Consider the following 21378-nt stretch of genomic DNA (forward strand, 5'->3'; position numbering starts at 1 on the left):
CAGAGTCAAAATTTTAACATCATTGTTGTGCTGTGTTGTTGTTTGTATATTTACGTATATAGGTACATGAAGTTAACATGTGTATGCGTAATTGCAAAGTAGAACTTGAGGTTGTAAATCACTGCTTTACTAGCAGGATTTCGACAACATTAAGCATTTTAACCAATATCCATGAAAATGTCTGTTACATCAAACCCTAAACTAACAAAGCAAATCCTGTTAGAAAAGCTTACAGCACTTAACGAATTTTATATACACTTCAACTTGATTTGATCTAGATCTAAAGAATTTGCGTATAATGTAAATATAAAAAAGGATTGATAGAGCAAGAGAGAAAAACAGAGAGAGAGAGAGAGAGAGAGAGAGAGAGAGAGAGAGAAAACTGAAAGACTGAACTTTAACTGTTTAAAGGATTCTTCAAAAATTGCTCAATAAATTTTCTTTATGAATATAATTTTAACAAGTATTAGTGAGTTTCCCTACGAATGCATCAAACATTTCCGGTAACTTATTCTTGACTTGTATTATCAAAAGCCGGCCTAGAAAGATCTCGAAATGAATTCAGATTAACGACCAACTATGAATTTTCGTGTAATGCTTTTGGAAAAGTAAGTGATATATATTGACATGTATATACATATATATATATATGTATATATGGTCTAATGTACATATATATACGCATTGATATGCAGACATTTTACGTGTAATCAATATATGTTTTGTTGCACTCTCGCTTTGTGTATGGGCTTGTATTGGTCAAGCATTGCGACTCTCGAATACTCGTCCAAATAATGCTTTTGCTGCTACTGATGACGATGACGATGGCGATGATAATTTTGAGGGAAACATCAAAATTTTCAGTGTAACAAATCAATTTTGTTCATTTTACATTTGAATGAATGTCTGCAAGCGAACAAAGCTAGCAATATATTAATAAGTAAATATACGTATATGTAATGATTTTACACCGCTTCTCTGTTATTTATATTGAATTTTATGTACCTTTCGATATTCTAAAAACAGAAGATAGATCAGCAGTGAGGTTGTTTATGCAAATATTAATTTTCAATTTAAATAATGTCATTGTTCAAGTCAAATAATTTGATTATATGAAGTAATTTTCTGAATAATTCAAAAAAAAATATGCACGAAAATGTTGAAAAGGAATTAGAAGAAAAGGTGATACAATTAAATACGAGAGATAAATTTGTCGTAAAGTCGTCATCGAATTATGATTATGATTATGAATGAAAAGGAGAACAATAAAAACTTAATAGTAATCTATAAAAAGCAATAGGCAAAGTGAGGGGAAGTATTGAAAGTCGAAAAAGCAAAACATAACAGACAGTGATAGTGCAAGGAAATCAAACAATCTGCGCTTTATTCTTGAAATTAGACAAGAAAAAAATCAATTATCGGATATTTCCTATCGAATTCTAATGAAATTGAAAATAGCAATGATATCCTCCACAGGAAGAGAGAGAGTGAGAGAGAGAGAGAGAAAAGAAAGCGCATTGAGCTTCAAGATATTTTTCCTTTTATTTCAGAAAATTTTATGCATTCGGTTTTATGGTTTTTTAGTCAAGGAAAATTAATTTATGCAGAATCGCAACAACCAGACACTATTGACATCTTTAGATATACTTTAGATTTTATGCTTTCTATCCTGTAGCTGCGAAATGAATATTTAATGGAGTTTGAAATATAATTTCATTTCGACTGTTATGTCAAACAGACAAATGAATAGATTCCAGAAATTGAAGAAAACAGCTATGATCGTAGCCTAGATAGGTAAAATGATTTATTAAGTGATTTAAATTTCTCAAGAATCAAGCAAGCATTATTCTATCATTTTAAGATATTGTTATGAAATTCGCTTTTTCTAAGATACAGTCCGTATCACTAGATCGCGGATATTTTTGTACAAGAGAAATGCACTTCAAAGTTCTCAGCTGAAATGTTCTTGCCCGACTAACTCTCCCTTCCACAAAAATTCTATTTATATACATTTTCACAAGCATGTTACTTTACCTAAATTTATGGTTTTATTTCTAATCCCAGCTTGCTTTTCCTCTAATCGTTTTCATCGGCCTGCACCTGCCTGACGAGCCTGCGAATGCACATTTGGTTTTTCCTTCTTTAGAGAATTTATTTTTACGAAAATTACTTAGCTGACATTAACTGGATTTGGGATTAAATCTATAGCATGAAATGAAGACAAAGAAAAATCGGTAGCTATTAAGTATTGCATTCTAAATCGATTTATATCACTCACACGAATGATATTAAAAAGCACAAAAATCGCTCAAAGTATCAAAAATCATTCAATGAATTATTAGTAAACTAATTGACACCATTTTTGGATCAAGTACACAAATGTTCCTAGAGTATATTTGAGTTTTCGAAAATATCTCCAAAGAGCAATAAAAAAAAAAAATGTGCGGTCCTTACCTTTCTTTATCAATGCCATACCCACGTTTAACCCACTCTTGATAATCGACTGGACCCAACTTTCTGATTTGACTTTCTCGAGTTATGGCAACCCTGCAAAGAAGTGAAACAAATTGAATCATGGACATGTCGTTGATATCTCGAAAAACGGATTAGATAGACATGAAGCAACTGTGGATAACTTATTTAAATCCGTTTTCAAATGACATGACAATCAAAAATTCGGCAGTTCCAGGGCTAATAAACCTTTCGGCTCTCTTTTCATATATGCAGAATAAGAGGAAACTCTTTGAAATGCCATTAAACAAAGTATCGTTTCTTTTTTTTTTTTTTTAATCTGCAATTTTTCTTTTCTTATTTGCCAATAATCACTTACGCCATTCACAAGTCTTGGATATTTAAACGCATAAATGAATGGTGCGCGGTAACTAGATTTATTCTCTCGTTTGTAACTACCAGGAATCTTTGGCAGAAAAGCCTCTAACTAGTGTTATTATATAGCTACAACTATAGTTATTCTTGATCAGTACAAAATTTTGTGACGATATAGGCGGATCCGTTTGTCTCTTTTGTTCATTCCTTTGTTGTTGAAGTGTGGACACTCGTAAAAAAATTTTGATAAAAATGTGGAGGACCGCGATTTGAGATGGCTTGAGTAGGCATGCGTTACCCGCACTAGTAATAGCCAAAAAAAAAACTCGCTATTACACCGAGAAAGTTCTTTGCAATATTTACAGCCCAACTTTTTTTATTGACTGACAGTTGACTAAACTGGATTGCATTAGTTGTTTGAATTCATGGATTAAGCTTAAAATTGTATATTTTGGATGTCCGAACGTGCTTGCAATTGGATGATGGGTATCAGAGATGCGTCCTAACGTGTAGATATAGCGTTTATTATATTTGTTTTCTTGTTTGCTTCAAATATAATTAAATTAATAATTAGTGCGTGTGGTTTTCATGGTTTTGCAGCTAAAGGAATCACTTAGCAATAGCAACTCCACGCTCTGTAACTTGGCTCTCATAGCATTAGTGTGTACTGTGTGTATATGTGTTTACTTCTCCTTAAGCTTTCTTATTTTGTTTTTCGCAAGTCAAAGTCTCTCTTTCTCTTTCTCCCTCTCTCTCTCTCTCTCTCTTTCTCTCTGCGTATGTGTGTATACTAATTCTTAATAAGAGGATAATATCCAACATTCGCTTTTAGTTTAGTTGATTTAATAAATTAACTTTAATTGGCTTCTGGTAGAGGAATTCTTTTTTTTCACATTTATCACTTTCTTTGTGTAGCAATGAACGCTTTTACGGGATAGTATTTTCGTGAATTCGTAATATCGTATTCCTCCTTATTTGAAGCAGCAAAGCACTGAGAACACAACTAAATAGGTAAAGAAGTAAATAACCAAAAAAAAAAAAAAAAAAAAAAAAAAAACCGTTGCATCGTCGCAGTACGCTATCGCAGTTATTTGTACTTTAAACATCAAATCATAGCATTTTATAGCAGTTAATGACGGGCTAGCGATGCAAGTTAATCCATACATTATACTACCAATAATTAAAATCCAAAAAAAGAATTATTAGGTAAACAACTAATTCTTAGATAGCCTTTATAATGAAAATCGAGAATTTCATCACTACTCACCTATTAACAGTCGCTATAAAATTCTGTTCTACCATCAGAAAGATGTCTAACAATTTTTATTATGCAAAAGGCACACATATAAGTATATTCAACTCTTTCATACTTACAGACGCACACACACGCATGCACATATGTACATATATAACATAAATGCCATTCACTTTTATCCCGGACAATTTCACTCATACTGTCAACGGTATATAATTAAGAGGCCATTGTTTAAACTGCTGACAAAAGTGAAAGATGGTGTGACAGATAACATGCCTGTTGACACTTTAAAAGTAAGTAAACACACACACACAGCCACACAGCCACACACACAGACACACACACACACACACAAACGTCCATATATACTTGCAATATGCATACATGTGAAGACATATATATATATATATATATATATATAAATCAACATACAACATGTGAATGAACAAGACGAAGAAGACGACGAAGAAGATGAATAATACACCAAAAGTTAACTGAATGTGAGTGAAAGTAAATTTTATTGAATAGAGCGATAAAAGCACAAAAGTGTGTTGAATTTTAGAACTAGGAACGTTAGAGGCAACAAAAAATAGAAAAAGTTGATGAAGAACAAAATTTTAAGTGGAACTAGAGAGAGAGAGAGAGAGAGAAGAGAATACACTAATTTCGTGTATTATTTTCAGTTTTTGTGCTTAACAAAAATTATAAATTCACATCAAGCTTGCATACGACGAATTGCCAGGATGGTAGGTTATTCTGCTGTCACTCTATTGTTAATTGAGTGAATTGTTGATTTAATTTAAATTTTTCATATCAAAGATTTTTACTTTGCCACTGTCTTTCTCATAGACTTGAGTAAACAAGAGCGCACGTGTTAATGTTTACCACAAGCAACTTGAAAGTAAAAAAGCGAAAAAACAAAAAAAAATCCTTTGATAATATTATTTCAAGTACTGTTTACTTGGTTGTTAACTAGTGGTATTTATAACACACTCACACTTGCAGAGAAACCAGTAATTTCAAGTGGATTTTCCTTGTTTGTGGTTGTATCACTTTATTCTGTGGAAGGTTTAAATTAATAGCAAACAAATTTTACATACATACATACAGTTTCATATACATTAATATACGAAAACAAAGTTTAGTTCCCCAACTACATGTCATTCACTTAACTCTTTGCTCATACGCCAAACAGCCAACGAAACACAAAGGTACACTGCATACTAAAAGTAGTTTTATTAACATTCACATAACGAGAGAGAGAGAGAGAGATAGAGAGATAGAGAGAGATGTGCAAATTCTATATAACAATATTTGTAGTTTGTAGTGTAGGACGACTTGTATGCATGTTGTATACATACGTGTGTGTGACATAATTGCTTTCAAAATGCGTTAATGAAATGTAAACGTGTTTAGTCAACGTTTTGTATATATATAAATATGTGTGTGTATGTGTTTGTTTGAAAATGTTTGTGAATCTGTATTTGCAAACACATACACACACATAGACATATATTCGCATTCATACATGTTACTCTGCTTGTCATGCTCAACCATCATTGTAAACTTGTTGCTTTAAATGCTTGCATTTAAATTGCGTATACGTATATAGGCTGTAGATATTTTATGCGTTAATGTGTTTATGTGAGATTATGTGTGAAACCACAGGTGGATTAGGTTTCAATGTCTATAAAATTTAATATTCTATGCAAGTCTTGTGTGTTTAATTATATTTTAGTGTTTTAACACTAAATACTATAAAGTGTTAAATGAGCTTTGCATACACAAATATACGCACACATAGTTCCCAAGCACAACTACTTAATAATTTAAAGGATTTAATTAATTATGCCGGAAGATGTTAAATAGATATCATATGCTTCTCTCATTTAAATTCAATCTTTCACAAAATTTTCAAGAAAAGAATTTCAAATTAATATGTCAACTATATATCGCACCAGAAGCGACAACGGACCATGACACACTTATCCCATTAAAGCGCTCATAATACCCAGAACGAATATAACCTATAAAAAATATAAATTCTTAATCAGTATTAAAAAATGATCCAAGCATGTTTCTCAGTCCGTCTATGCTAAATACAAAGCTATCGTTTTCAAATGTGGCCAAAACAAATCAAAGGAGGGGAGGAGTTTGTCTTCTCTATAACATAAACTGGGACACTCTATGTTTTGAAAAACAAAAAAGGAAAAATTTTTGCCTACGAACTCCAACAATAGAAAATACGATAAAAATTTCTTTATATGCTTTATGAATGACCCTACAACACCTGTAGGAAAATGGGAGTAAGCGACCACATCGTCCTTGTATTCATTTGTTTTTATTTCTTTAAAAATAAATACTTATATACAAATGTGCATATATCCGAATATAATTTTCATACTCGTTCAATTATTCGCTCGATATTACCCCTCTGTAAAGTTCCTCAATAAAATTCTGAGATGTCGTTCCTTGTGGTTCTCACTTAGATCGAGACAGTGTGGCAACCGTGCGGTGTGACTACATCTAGATAGAATGTCTACGATACGATAGGACAAATATTTTGAGTATGGTACAGGGAACCCTTATTCTCGATGAAACTTGCATTTTAGTTGGAAAACAATGTGAACTCACAAAAAATATATGGAGCGCGTAGAAAAGTCGATCTCAGCAAAGCAGAGCCAAAGTCACTGCGGAATATTATAACTAACTAAGCTAACCTCTCCTACAATCCCACAGTTCGTTTCGGTTTCCGTACATTACGTGATCTAGTGAAAGAGTTTCATGCTTACTTTTATAAAATCAATTCAAATCACGTGTCTTTCGGCTCCGTTCTATTTAAGGAAATAGGTTTCTTTGTATCCTTACAGGAATTCGCAGTTTACCACATAAACTTTTTTTTTTTTTTATTGTTAAGTTATTTTTTGATCCACGCTTTATTCACCGGCAGCTAATTCCGAAAGCATATTTCGTTTAGCTTGTAAGTAATGAACCTATGCAAGCTCAGAACAAAGACGCTCCTTCTCGCACTGCAGAAACGCCTCCGATTAATGAATAACATATCTAGTCGGCGGGTATCCAAATTCCCAATAAGGTAAAGCGCTTTCACAATTTTTATTTACATATCCATATATGTGTTCTATGCATTAAAAACGAACAAAAGAGAAAAAATATAAGATTTTGCTCGCTTGCATTCATCCAGGTTCGTGTGAGTTGTTTGTCATTTTTCACCACAAGTGTGCGCAATTCATCATTTTTCGTATGCATGCCACAACAAATGCTGACGAATGAAAATGCAAAACACCTCCCATTGCCGCATTAAAGTCGAAAACATAAATGCGACGATAGATAGGAAAGGGATTTGCTGTGTGTGTATGCTGTGTGTCTGTTATAAACAGACAGATAGATACACCTGAGTAGAGTTTTTTTTCATGCTTCAGGTGGTTTCTGATATTAATTTACAATAATTGTTAAATCCCTAGAGAATGAGCAAAACAAGAGAGAAATCGGAATAATGCTCATGCGTGAATATGAAAATTGTTTCTTATATGACTTTCGAAAATAAACCGATAACAATTAAGAAATAATTAACTTGAAAAATTTATTAATATTTTTCAAAAATTGATTAACAACATTTTTTTTTAAATTCATGATATCGTCTGTTGAAGTACTAAGCGACTGCTATGTACTCAAATTCTTTTCAATTATTTTATCGGTCATTGTTTATATTATAAACAATTTTATTACTTTCCTTCAGTTCTAGTCTTATGGAAGTTAATTGTTTTGGCAAATCAGACATTCATACTATGCAATATGAAAAAGGAAGCAAACAAATAAGTCGCAACAAGAGCAGCAGAAAAGTGGTTGTCCCTAAGATATAATTAAAATAATATTCTAAAGCTTAAAATTTAATTTCTTTGTATGTGTGCATTTACACATACTACGTATATGTGAATAGATAGATACATGGCCTGGTAATTATTAACTCAATACACAGGAAGAAATTTTCTCCTAAAAAGAAATTGTCGTATCGTAAAGGGATATATGCTCGTAAAAGTCAAGTCATTCAAGTTTTTATAAGCTACGCAAAGAAGCAAAAAAAAAAAAGTGCTCACAATTTGTGCGGCATTAAAAAAGTTTAATCGGGTAGACGTAGTAGCAAGAGAGACGAATTAATTTTTCCTTCTATCTGATCAAGAACATAAAACCCATTCCCAACATGTGTCTGCTTTTCATTAGCAATTCATTAATCTGAGATGACTTTCGTAGGGCCGAGAAGAAAAGCAAAAGATATGTGTTTCATTTTAAAGCACGCAAAGCCAACAGAAGACTGTGTTTTTGTTGTTGCCAATAGACTAGATCTTGCTAAGTGTAAGATATTGATTCGGATGACACCAAGGAGTTTGTTAATAGATACGGCAAAAAGTTAAGGATCCAGATACTGCGCAGATTTATGCAACAGTGTTTTTGCGTACACGCGATTACGCTAAGAACAAACCTAATTCTTAATAACTCACCGCCTAGTTTAGCCCAAATCAAGTCTCTATAAATATTCGAAAAAGGAAAAGAGAAAAAAAGGCCAATGAAAAGACGCTTAATACATTAACTGGAAAAGGCGACTGTATCATTTACTATGTCTTACAAACATATTTATTTATATGAGAATGTGTATGTGCATATATAGCTTGAATTGGCTGAGAGCATAGTATAACCTTAACATCAAATCTGGCGCCAAGTCACTCACTCCTGTGGTGTTACACACGCTTCGATGTTATTTCATCGTGAAGACCTCACGTAAAAGCATAATATGTCATCTGAAATATAAATCCAAAGTGAAAATGTTAGAGGTGGGGGAAAGCAAAGAAAAAAACAACAAAAAAAAAACTTTTCACTTAATTTGTAATCAGCAACATGCAATCAACCAGCGACCACAAGCGAGTGTACATCCTAAACGTAGGCAAGCGATGCAATCATGCATTCCTTAGGTTTTGTGGTTCTCTCTCTCAAAAACGATTCTACTCCGTTAAGAATCATGTTTCCAACGCTAGCCGAGCGGAAAAAAACCCGCTAGGTTCTTAAGCTATGACGAATTAAAAACTCATACAAATGAGGGAAAGGATTATCACTGTTAGTTTCTTAGCAATTCTTACATAACAAAAACTACAAACACTGTTTCATCTAAGTAAAAGGTAGAAAAAATTTCTAATGGACTTTAGCAAGCTTGGTCATCATACATAGATATTATATAGATGTTGTTTAAGGAAGAACAACTTTATTTCAACATATTATTAAAAAATTACTTAAACTCTTTCATACAAATGTCGCATTGGTTTGCTTTTTAAAGAAAATAAAAAAACGACATGTTTTCCTTCCCGACTAACATAAACCACAACTATAGCAATTACATCGCACCATTAGCGATAATAACATTAAATTTTAACTTTTTCTGCTCCTCACGATGTCTAAGACTATTTTTATTTCAGGTCATAATTTCAGTTCTTTTTATTTTTTGCACCGCATGTTACACGAGTCTTGCATCCTGTACAAAGCCGAGAAAAAAAATAAGAATAACTTCAACAAGCCAAAAGCTATTAGAGAACATTATTAGGTGGTAGACAGAAAATGTACAAAAAAAGACCACATAGACTAACAAGAAGACTTTGCGTAGGTTAAAGATACATAAGTAGACAATTTAAAATACTTAAGGTAACGATTACGTAGGAAATTGTCTGTGAAAAATCAATGAATTTTATAACATTTGTTTTTTTTTTTTTTATCAAATGCACTAAATCGAGAAATTAAATGTAAGAAAAGAAAAAAATAGTTATGTGCGCCTTGTTGGGAAAGTCAATGATGATGATGATGAAGTCTAAGTCTAAGTCAAAGTCTAAGCATTATTTAAATATAATATAAATAAAAGTAGCAGTAGATGTAGGAATAGAAATAGAAATAAGAATAGAAATAGGAGTGGAAATAGAAATAGGAGTAGAAATAGGAATAGACATAGTGGCAGAAATAGAAATAGAAGTAGGGATAGAAATAAGAGTAGAAACGGGAGTAGAAATAGGTATAGAAATAGTAATAGCATAGGAGTAGAAATATGAGCAGAAATAGAAGAAATTGAAATAGAAATAAGAATAGAAATAGAAATAGGAACACAAATTGAAAAAGAAGAAGAAATAGAAATATTAGTAGAAATTGAAATAAGAGTAGATAGAGAAGTAGGCATAGAACTAGTACTGACAACAGAAATAGTAGTAGAAATATAAATAGAAGTAGAAATAGAAGCAGAAATAGAAGCAAGAGCATAAATAGAAGCAAGAGTACAAATAGAAATAGAAATATTAGTAGAAATATTTCAAGGCTTTACATGAATTATTTTTTTGATTATCTCCTTCCTAAGCTTGTTTTGCTGAATCGAATAACTTTCAAGTTTTATAATAAATCAAAAATATTAATGCATTTAATGGAAAGCAATTTGTTCAATGGAAATAGTCTTTTTAGGGAAATTATAGAATGCCTGATACAAGATTTTTTTTGCTTACTACGTTAATGCTTATGCGTTACTAAAGATGGACTTTACGGTCATCATGTCAACTTTCAAGCCTTTGTTGACAAAGCAACGGATGGAGGGACAGACAAACAAGTCAATGAGAGTGTTAAATCAGCCCAAAATAATACACTTTTTGAAGAAGCCAATATAAATTTCTTTCCTTGTGGGTTAGGGTGGGACGAGGAAATTCAATAGTAAGTCTTTAAAATTGTCGCGAATCGCAATTAATCACGTTTGACAATAATTTCTGAAAGTGTTTATTATTCTCCGCTAAAAATAATTGAATTTTAATGTTTTCACGTTGAAAACTCATTAATCTTAATGAATTTCAGTTCTAGAAGCTAAAATCTCTTTGTCACCATCACCGTCATTAATGTATTCAATTAAATATATAAAAAAAAAAAAGAAACGAAAAATAACAAGGTGTTCTTCTTCTACTATCGCTGCAAGCAACTTGTTAGGTAATGTTTATCTAAATAAGAAATTTTGGTGTTCACTGTGTTCGTAAATAAATTAAATTCAAATAAAAGACATCTACACTGTACCGATAGGGATTAAAGTATGTAATCAAACATTTTCCTTTGGAAAAATAATATAAATGATCAAAAAAGAACATAAATAACAAAAAGTGGATCATAAATGATGTAAAGCTCGATTGACATTGAACACCATTGATATCACCCAAGCATGATGGTACTCTCGGAATGTTAGAGTTTAATTCAAAATAATTTATCATCTTCTCATCGCCGAGTGATATTAAGAGAAGCCCGCTGAGTATTTGTGTTCTTCTGCGTAAACCAAAGTAAACAATAATTTAAAGACTGAGGCATGACTTGCAATTTCCATTTTATTATCTTCGATGGAAGAATATTTATATTAGGCCATCTACCTTTTGAACGTGTTACTCATTTTAAATTATTTGGTCAATTTTTAATGTTGTTTTTTTGTGCAGAGTGGCATTGCGGTTGTTGCCAACCACTTAATAATTAGCACTAAAACCTAAAACCGTAAATAACTGCACATTTGCAACATATGGCAAACACCTTCATTGAAAAGTCGTTGTGCGGCTGGAACATACTTCACGTTAATGGCCAAAATGAAAACACATACATATACGTTGTTGAGCAAACTGAAAGCAGTGACAACCTTTGCTTAAATGCATACACTTATACACTTATAGATACATACACATACACATACACACACACGCACAAAACATATGCAATAACCTGTGCAATAAAGTTCGGTAACAGCATCTCCTATATAAAGTAGGCAGATATTATGCAAGTCTAGTTGCTCCTTTATATCACTCGATAGCAGTAACCTATGGTTGGTATTGTGTTGTTGTTGCTGCTGCTGATGCTGCTGCTGCTGTTGTAAATGGCATTTAAAATGGCTTGGTTTTGACTTTAATTGACTCACAAATCAACAACGTATTTTATACCACAAATTGTACGGTAATTAGTGGGCTCATGCTGCCATTGCTATGTTGTTGCTGTTGTTACTATTTCTACTATGTCTACCACTACCGCTATATTCCTTTATATCAACTTGCTTACTCTTACTGCATAATACTTATATATATATATATATATACACGCACACACACATCGTCACACTTATAAAATATAATATTTTCAGCGTGTGTTTAGCTTGTTTGCGGTAATTTATTACGTGGCAAATGTTATTTTGCTTGTGATTATCACACGAGATGGCACAAAAACCACCTGCCAAGTTCTGTCTGCTTTTAAGTAACTGTACGCTTATCAGTGCTGTTGCTGTCATTGAAAAGCTGCTTAATGCCTATGTTAATTATAATGCTAATGAGCGGGTGTAATTATGTAAATTTACAATTTTCAATCTGCACACAAGCAAGCTGAACGAGAGAAAAAACATCCGCACTTACCACACGGGAAGACATATTTCTTTCAATCAATTCGTTTCTGCCAACGATCTGTAGTAATTTTTGGGGCTTCATTATAATCAGATGAAAAAACAGATGGAGTTATTTAAAAAAATAAATAAATAATTTGAAAATGCGCAGTCGAGCACTTTCCATTAAAAAAACAGAATAAGGAAATTCAAAGAAGATGTAGCTAAAGAAATGCTTTTTGTGATAACTTACTCTTGTCGAGAATCTTATGGAAAACATATGCAAAGCAAAAAGATAATTGTACCTTCGTCTGATATGTCTTCTCTTTTTCTGTTGACTTATTACAAATTTAATATTAAATTGTCCGAAAATATAGTTTACGAAAATTTGGTATATCAAAGAAAAAGCATTTGTTTCCTAGCATGATTTGTATGAGTCTTTTGCTTGGAGACATAGACCGACATTAGTCTTCATTTGTTCAAGCAAATGTTCAAGATTTCAACTCTTATTGCCACGCTCTTCATTGGATAGAGGAGACAGATCATAGGCTTTCTCGAAATTCTTATTAGTACGTCAACCATTATAAATATCTTATAGGCATATGCGTTGAGATTGTTATGCATACAGATTTCAATTTTTTCCAAGATTTCTTATTGAAACGTGAAAGGTGTTCTTTCGAATGTCGTCATTTCTTTCCCTTCCGTCATTGAAGGCAATGAACGAGGCAAGGTAAGATAACAGGCCAGAGAAGAAAAACTCTTAACTAAACCTTAATGGTACGAATCGCTAAGAATCAGAATCGAGCCTCAACTTCAATCAACTTCAAGACTATGTCAGTTCAAATTTATTCCAACGTAGAGTTTTCTCTTTATTCTAGATTGAGACTTTCTCAACATTTCCCGGATTTACTGACCATCGTGTACGCATTTCTATTCGTGTAGTTACATGAAAACACACATGAAATCTCAACCACGAAATCCATCAATAATAAATTTGTTTGTAGGGTACCAGGGTTAGTTTTAGATAGACCAAGAAGCCTATTTTGCGAACCCAATAGTAAAGCGCTATTGCAGCTATTTCCAATGTCATTGATAACTTGACAAAGCCAAAGCAGAATTCGTGAAGTAGAAATTGAAACATATGGGATACACGAAGAGGCCTGAAACTGTTAAACCCATTTTCTGAAAACCAAGTTTTTCAAATTACCTTACTTTAAGCCTTCATTCATTGAAGCAAGTAAAGTGGGATTATTTTGCTAAATTAAAATTTATTAATTCTATAGCCGCAATTTCCTCAAAACAAAAGAAAAGGAAGAAGAAGAATATCAGTGTTGTATTTTTAAAGATCAGTCTTGCAAACTAACCTAACTAAACTAAAGATTTTAAAAATTTTTTGCTTTCATTTTTCTATTGCCTAACAACGTAAGAGAGACCAAAAGAAAAAAGGATTGTCGTCAGAAAAATCCCACATTTTCATCACCTTGTTCGGAAATGATAAGAATACAAAAAATGTATAAATTTTTTAAGACTTGTAGTTTTTATACTGGAAAACCCCGAACTTTTCATTTTTTTTTAATGTTTTTTTTGTTTTTCATAAACTTATCAAAATGAACAAAAGGTGATATTATTATGCCCTACATGTTGGCTTTGCTGCCCATTTGCTACTATGAAGCATAAACTACTTTGGAAATATAACCATCTCACGTTTTATGTTAGTTTTTAAACCAATTATAACCTCACTAATAGCTACTAATTGAATAACTCAATGTAATCGATAAATTCGGAAAACAATAAGAGAAGAGAAAAAAAAAAAAAAAAAAAAAACAAGAAACATTAGAAAAACAATACGTTCAGCATGAGGTTTGTTGAAGACACATAGAAAGAAGAAACCGGATTCTAACACATAAACACCTAAAGTGTATACATATATACACAAAAAAAAAGGCATAAATCATACAATTTCGGAGGATATATAAAGAAAAAAACTTTCATATTGGAAAACTTATAGATAGACAAAAGTGCAATAAAGTTTATCCGCTTATACAACACATGTAGAAAAGATGATGATGAGAACGATAATCTCTTATACAAAAAAGTATGTATGTATCTATGTTTATATTACTATAGTGTTAAGCTGCCATAAATGCAGACACTACACTTTGAGATACTACACATAGACAATAGAACAGTTGGGGAATATTGTGAAAATGTTTCACAGCTAACACTGGCAGTCAGTGCAAAAGGTAATGGTGTATGTTGGTCATTGAGCCATTAGTTGAATATCGACAACATCCGTTTGTTGTTGCTATAATGTGTGCGGCTACGTGTGTGTGCGTCTACGTGTGTGTGTGTGTGTGTGTCAGTTTGTGTGAATGCGTATACCGTTCGTTCATGTACGTTCGTAAGCAAGTTTGTAAAATGACGACAAAGTTTTACACTGTTTTTATCATGTTCGACTCGCACATAGATGCGCACCTCCTCTTTACCTATAAGTTGATGATACATGTGTTGAACATATGTTGTGCTAATATGAGAACTTTTAGCTAAACCGGAAATTGAAGGCGTCATTTTGCTGACCGTTGCTTTTATTTATTTTTTTTTTTTTTGAAAATATCCTTACATACATATACGTAGTAAATTTTTTTATCTTCTTTTTTACTTAACACATTACTACTACTGCAAGCATCTGGCTTGAAGCAAAGGTAATAGATTAATAACTTTTAGTTTTGCTTTAAGGTGATATTCTGCTGCTAAATTGCTAAACTTTTTCGTAAAGCAAGTTGATTTCTATCTTTGTAAAGTTAAAATTCATAAATCTGTCGAGTAAGCAATAAAATCAATCGTTTATTTTCATACCGAATTGTATGTAGTGTAATAATAAAGTCACGATAAAAGTAAAACACAATGAATTTAAGACAAAAGCTTGCAATTTAGAGAATTTGAGGATTTTTTCAACAAAGTTCATATTTATTTTAATAATATTCACACAAAAATATACTGAAATCTTACTACCAGTCATACAGCCAGCCAAGCATATATCATTGGTTTACATAACGCATTGATATAAATTGAAATCGCGTATGATCTCAATTTCAATTTCATTCGTTTTCTTACTTGCTCCCTAGGTAATATTGTGTGCGTTAAATAGCAATTTGGCATAAGTGACAAGCGTAAATTACATTAAATTACGCTCAACAAATAATCGAATATAATACAACAAGTACAGCAAACTGACTCAATTACTTATATTTTATAGGATTATTGAACACGTGATAAAGCGCTAAATACATATGTTGTTCCAGGGAACTCTAATACGAATACGATACCGAGAAAGCAAAATTAATTTGAATTTTGAAAATGATTGTAATTAATTGACAAAAGCATGAATTTACAAAGCCAAAGCATTTTGATTGAACGATATGCTCCCATTCAAATTGGGATCGGAAACGTGTCTTAAACGCGCGGTAAAAAGATGTTTGCATACCAAAGTGCTTTATCTTAGAAATATTTATGCTTTCGTGGCGCTACTAAAAGAGAAATATAAAGGCTAACCTATATACGTAGTGGATTTAGTTACTGAAAATTATAATTTTGTTTTACTGCAGGCTTGTAAAAAATAGGAAATCAGCTCACTACACTAAATTTGCGCAGAGATTCTGAATCGATCTAGCGTTGTCTGTCCGTCCTTCTGTCTTGTTAACACCAGTTCAACTTGTCTTCTGACCGTAAGTTTCAAGATATTTTAACGAAATCTGGTAGATTCACTTGTTTTGGCCCAAAGAAGAATGCTATCGTAAATAGTTCAGATCGGACCACTTTTCCACTCACTTCCCACATAAAGCCTTGTTTTGAAAAATCCGTCTATACTGTCATAGTGTTAACTAAAGTTGTATAAGATATTTAATAGTAGACTGTGGCCCATTATAGTATTTTTACTTATTTTTAAAATAATTTACTTATATTACCTTAAATATAAATGAAATAATTCTTGCAAAGATTTTTTGAAAATTTGAAAATTTTACGTTTTCTCTTTCTAGAAAATTGACTGTTTGCTTGTATGTGTTTGCCCCAAGAAATATAAATTTGAATATTCGCCGACCGCACACTTTTCCGTAATAAATCATTTCCAAGCCATTGCCAAAATTGGCAGTTGCCAGACACGAAAGCAGACGAACGGTGCAGTATCGTAGCAGAGCAGACCGGTCGTTAAATCAATGGCAACAAATTGGTGGTTTTTCACAGGTGAGTGCATGATGATCAACTGCATTCAAGGCAATTCATGTGGAATGTTAACTGAATGAATGAATGAACAAAAGAATGAACAAATGCATGAATGGATATATGATACATATATATATATATATATATATATATGATACATGTATATATATATATATGATACATGTATAAGTGTATGTGTGTGTTTTGTGTGCGTGTGTGCAATACAAAAGCCTACGAATATTTATCATTAAATGCATAGCAATTGCATACAAAAGTCAAACAATTGAAGAGATAGACGGGAAACTATATGTGAACGTTTTGTGCCTACCTTTAAAAAAACAAATTTATTATCACTTTTTTTTTTTTTGATTTACGCCTTCACTTTACGTGCAATTGAACTTTAGTTTACCATTTTAATGGCCTTGACAAATTGTGAAATTTATTATAGCTTCATATCTATAAGCATTTAGAGTAAGTTTTCTATGGCTTCTATAGGTGTCAGTGTAAAACCTCGCGCGGTGAATATTCCAACTTTAGGCAATTGACTGACAGGAGTTGAAATTTTTTTTTTTTTTTTGTTATGCTAGCAACATCAATAATTCAGCGTAAAATATATTTTCAGATACCATTTGTTCGGCTTTGTTTCTGTTGTTTTTCTTTCTTTCTTTTTTTTTTTTTTTTCTACAATTTTTATTAGAAGCTTTATGCTATACGTTACGTACGTGTTAACAACTGCAACAATAAACTGTAATTGATGTGCATTCAACAAGGACAATAACAACAATACCAACAACAACAACAATCATTTTGACAAAGAAATTTAAACAAAAAAAAAAAAAAAGCGAAAACTAACCAAATTGTACAAATAGAAATTTTTTTGTCATGATACGACAACTTACTGCATTGTACAATATATCTGATGGTATCAGAGAACAAAACAAATTTGTACGCGTATGCTAGACGCGTGTTTGTATAACACAACATGATGCTTGTTTTCTTTTTCAAAGCCTATTTGCATTTGGAAATATGCCTCATTCGACGTATGCATCTTTTTTTCTTCTTTTTTGCATTTGTTGTAATTTATGTTATGTTAGAGTGTGCAATTTTTAAAACCTTTACAATGTGTGAACTTTTTTCAGAATTGAAGTAGAAAAACAAAAAAAATGTTGCTGCAACATTTTTGAGGAAAAGGCATTTAAATATCAATTTACTTCAAAACAATAATTTTTAAAAAGTTTAAGAAAAATGAAAACAATAACAAACGAGAGAACTTGGTGCAATCCTATGATATGTTCGCGACGCTTGCGTTGCCGAAAAGTCATCATCAAAGTTTCAAATATCGTAAAGCTGTCACATCGTTCTCCACACTTTTTTTAACAATTGTACTTCCACCTGTTCAGATCAATACCGTCAATCATGCGACATTTTAATATATTGGTGGCAATGTGCCTCACTTGTTGTGCAAGACTTTTTATTCATTTTTTATTTCTATTTATCTCAGTCTTAGTCTCTATATAATCCAGTTATGTATATTCTGCTTCATGTCTTCATTCATTATTATCATTATAATTCGTTTAGAGCAAACAAACAAAATCGGGATGAACACTATCAACCGACGCTATAGGCCTTAGTTGTTTTTTAAAAATAGACTCTGTGGTTAGTTCAATCGCTTTAAGTCATGTTCTCCGCGTACTCTCTCGATATTCGCAGAGTTAACTGATCTGAAAGAGAGTCTTCAAAGGTTGGAAAACTATTGGCATTGACAAAACATAGGTTTAATCATAAGATTTTGTCGACAATTGCAAATCCGAGGAGTTTTCAAAAATTGATTATTAATACAGAAATCGTGTAGAAATTAAAAAGAAACATTATTGATCGAATCGGTTTAAAATCTTGCGCTGAAAAAGAATGTCGACATTTAGTGGAATTTCTGCTCTCTACTCTCTATAACCCGATGATAGTTATAAGAGTAGGTTTAAAAGAAATTGACTGTGTAACCAATACTTGCAGGGTCATCTTCTTTAGAAAGCCGTTCAAAGTAATTTAAAAAAATGATCTAATGTTTCAAAAACTTTGACATGAAGTAAAGCATTGGCTGTCACAAAAAACCCATGGACTTATGTCAGCAGCGATCTGTGTTACTATAATGGCGAACAAGTATGGGATTTTCTAGGTTCACAAATCAGCTGAGATCTTTTCTCTTTCACTTAAGATACGCAAAAAGCTTACTAAAGCAATATAAGAAAGGTCGAGGGAGCATCAACATTAAGTTAACAATCATTACTGGCTGTGTAAGATATCATTTGATAAAAAAAGCAATCAAACGTTTAAAAATTTTAAAAAGAAAGGGTAATAAGTACAGAACACAAACATTTTGACATAATTAAATAAAAAATTTGATTACTGGATAAATTGAAGGATTTATTGAAAGGACATTTTAGCAAAAAAAAAAAAAAAAAAATCCCTACATTAGCATTAAAGAGTTGAATTTAAATCCATCGTAGCATTGTTTATTTGGTTTATCGATTTTTAAGCCTTACTTAGCTAACCATTTCAACACATATCTATTTACATTTTCAATCAAAATTGATTTCGTTTATATTATTTTACGATATTTTGTCAGCAAATTAGTTCCGCTATGCAAAAAAACAAAATAAAATAAAAAAGAAATATTTATACGCACACACGTCACCATCGTCATCGCTGTCGAGTGAAAAATATCGCTATCAATTCCTGCTGTGATGTGAAGGTAATTTTAAAATCAAATCAAACGTTGTCACATGAAAATCACAACACATGGCTAAAACACATTTGACATACACACATACATACATACATACACAATATACACGTGTGTACGTACTTACATGTTATATGCTGGTAATGATATAAGAAATAACACTAAAATTCACACCCTTACGTGCATACACATGCATACGCACATACATACATACATATATATATACATACATGTCGATATCGAAAAATGTAACAAATCCTTTCAATTGCAACAATTCTAAAGGATAAATAGGATAAAAATCAAATTTAAATGGTAAACAAATTTCTGGTGATTTTCCTGCTATTCGCCCTTTTCAGTAATGCTAGAGCTTCAGCTTGAGTTGTTATGTTGACAGAACTTTTCACTTATGTTAGGCAACAGACTAAGCAGATTTACGCCCGAATTCGAAAGACATGCCATAAAAAAGTGTCTTAAAAGAAAAAAAAAAAAAATAGACGAAGAACAAGAAGAAGAAGAGGAAGAAAAGGAGACGTTTAAAAGTAAACATTAGGGGTTTGGTATATCGTATCGACACATATGTAAATGTTTGTGTGTGTGCGTGTGTGTGTGCGTGTGTGTGTGTGTATGCGTTTGTATTTAGAAATCACATTCTTAGCATAATCAAAGTAAAAATTGCGATTTCATCGATACGTAGAATTTTTTTTTAAACGAACGGGTAAACAAAAATTTACATATACATGTTAAACCAAATGCAATTATACCGATGGTGGATTCTCAGATAAGGTGTGAAAATCTACGAACTTTATCATCAAATCGCAAAAAAAGCAAATGAATCCCTTTAAGTTAAGCAATAATATAAATCGAATTAAAGTTTATTTGTAACAACTTAAGAAGAAGAAGAAGAAGAAGAATAAAAAGAACGCTACACATACACAAGTATAAATGCAAAATTTTCATAACTAATGCATACATATGTGAATGATACTTCCTCCTCCTCGTCCTCCTCAACCTATGTCTTCTTTCTTCAAGTTATATGAGACGGCATTCGTATGAACCACAAAAAAGGAGATTATACGGAAATTATATTTTCAATTTCATTTATTTGAAGTTTATGTAACCACAAGAGCACGTAGGAAATAGTTGTTGTTCTTGTAACTGCTGTTATTATAACGGGAGATGAAGAGAGTGTATTTGCGAGATAGCATTTCGCAAAGATAAATTTCATCTGATTTAACGCAAGCACATAAAAATCTCACATTCGTGCACTAACTCACTCGCACGTACGATCTTAGAAAATGAATAAATGGATAAAAAAAATCAAACGGTAAACATTTAAGAAACTATTACAGTGGCATCAGTTAACCAAAAATATGAAACAAGTCTGTCTTACAGTCTACACAAAAATTTTCTTTGCTTGAAAATGTTTAGGATTTCACAGATTTAATCCCATAATCTTAGAAATTTCTTTCGGGGGCGGGAACGAACTTTAGCTCTTATTAATGGGAAAAAATGTTGATGAAATTTTTACCGCAAATTCGGAAAAGCACTCTTTGTCCGTAATTTGAAAGATCGATCAATATGTAGCTGAAAATGAATAAAAACACAATTACTTTGTGAAAGCTATTAAGAAAATGTTTGCTATTTTCTAAAGACGGGAGATCTTCCACGTATTTTATATTTTCCGTAGATAATTTAAAAGCCGATTGATGTTAAGCGCATCCTTTAATGCATCCTTTTTTGTGGTTAGGTTCAATCATATATGGAAATTATTTCCAGGCTGCCGCATAAGTAACTGTCTGCGTGCTTGGTTATACTCTTTATTAATGGCTTGCCTTTTTAGATAAATGTTCTATTCCTCTCCGATGATGATATCGGAATTTTTCGATCATTTAACTTAGTTGATGCCGTGAG

At 32.0% G+C, this 21378-nt stretch overlaps 1 protein-coding gene across 1 annotated transcript in view; it reads left to right on the top strand.

The window, feature by feature from the left end:
* LOC119634529 overlaps positions 1-21378 on the top strand; it is a 113692-nt gene that overhangs the window by 39623 nt on the left and 52691 nt on the right. The window contains exon 2 of the mRNA XM_038028754.1: positions 16544-16748. Within this exon, the coding sequence (XP_037884682.1) occupies positions 16721-16748 (28 nt within the window). The 5' untranslated portion in view covers positions 16544-16720. The remainder of the gene's footprint in view (positions 1-16543; positions 16749-21378) is intronic.

This window comes from Glossina fuscipes, unplaced genomic scaffold (assembly GCF_014805625.2).
Source record: "Glossina fuscipes isolate IAEA_lab_2018 unplaced genomic scaffold, Yale_Gfus_2 3, whole genome shotgun sequence".
NCBI lineage: Eukaryota > Metazoa > Arthropoda > Insecta > Diptera > Glossinidae > Glossina > Glossina fuscipes.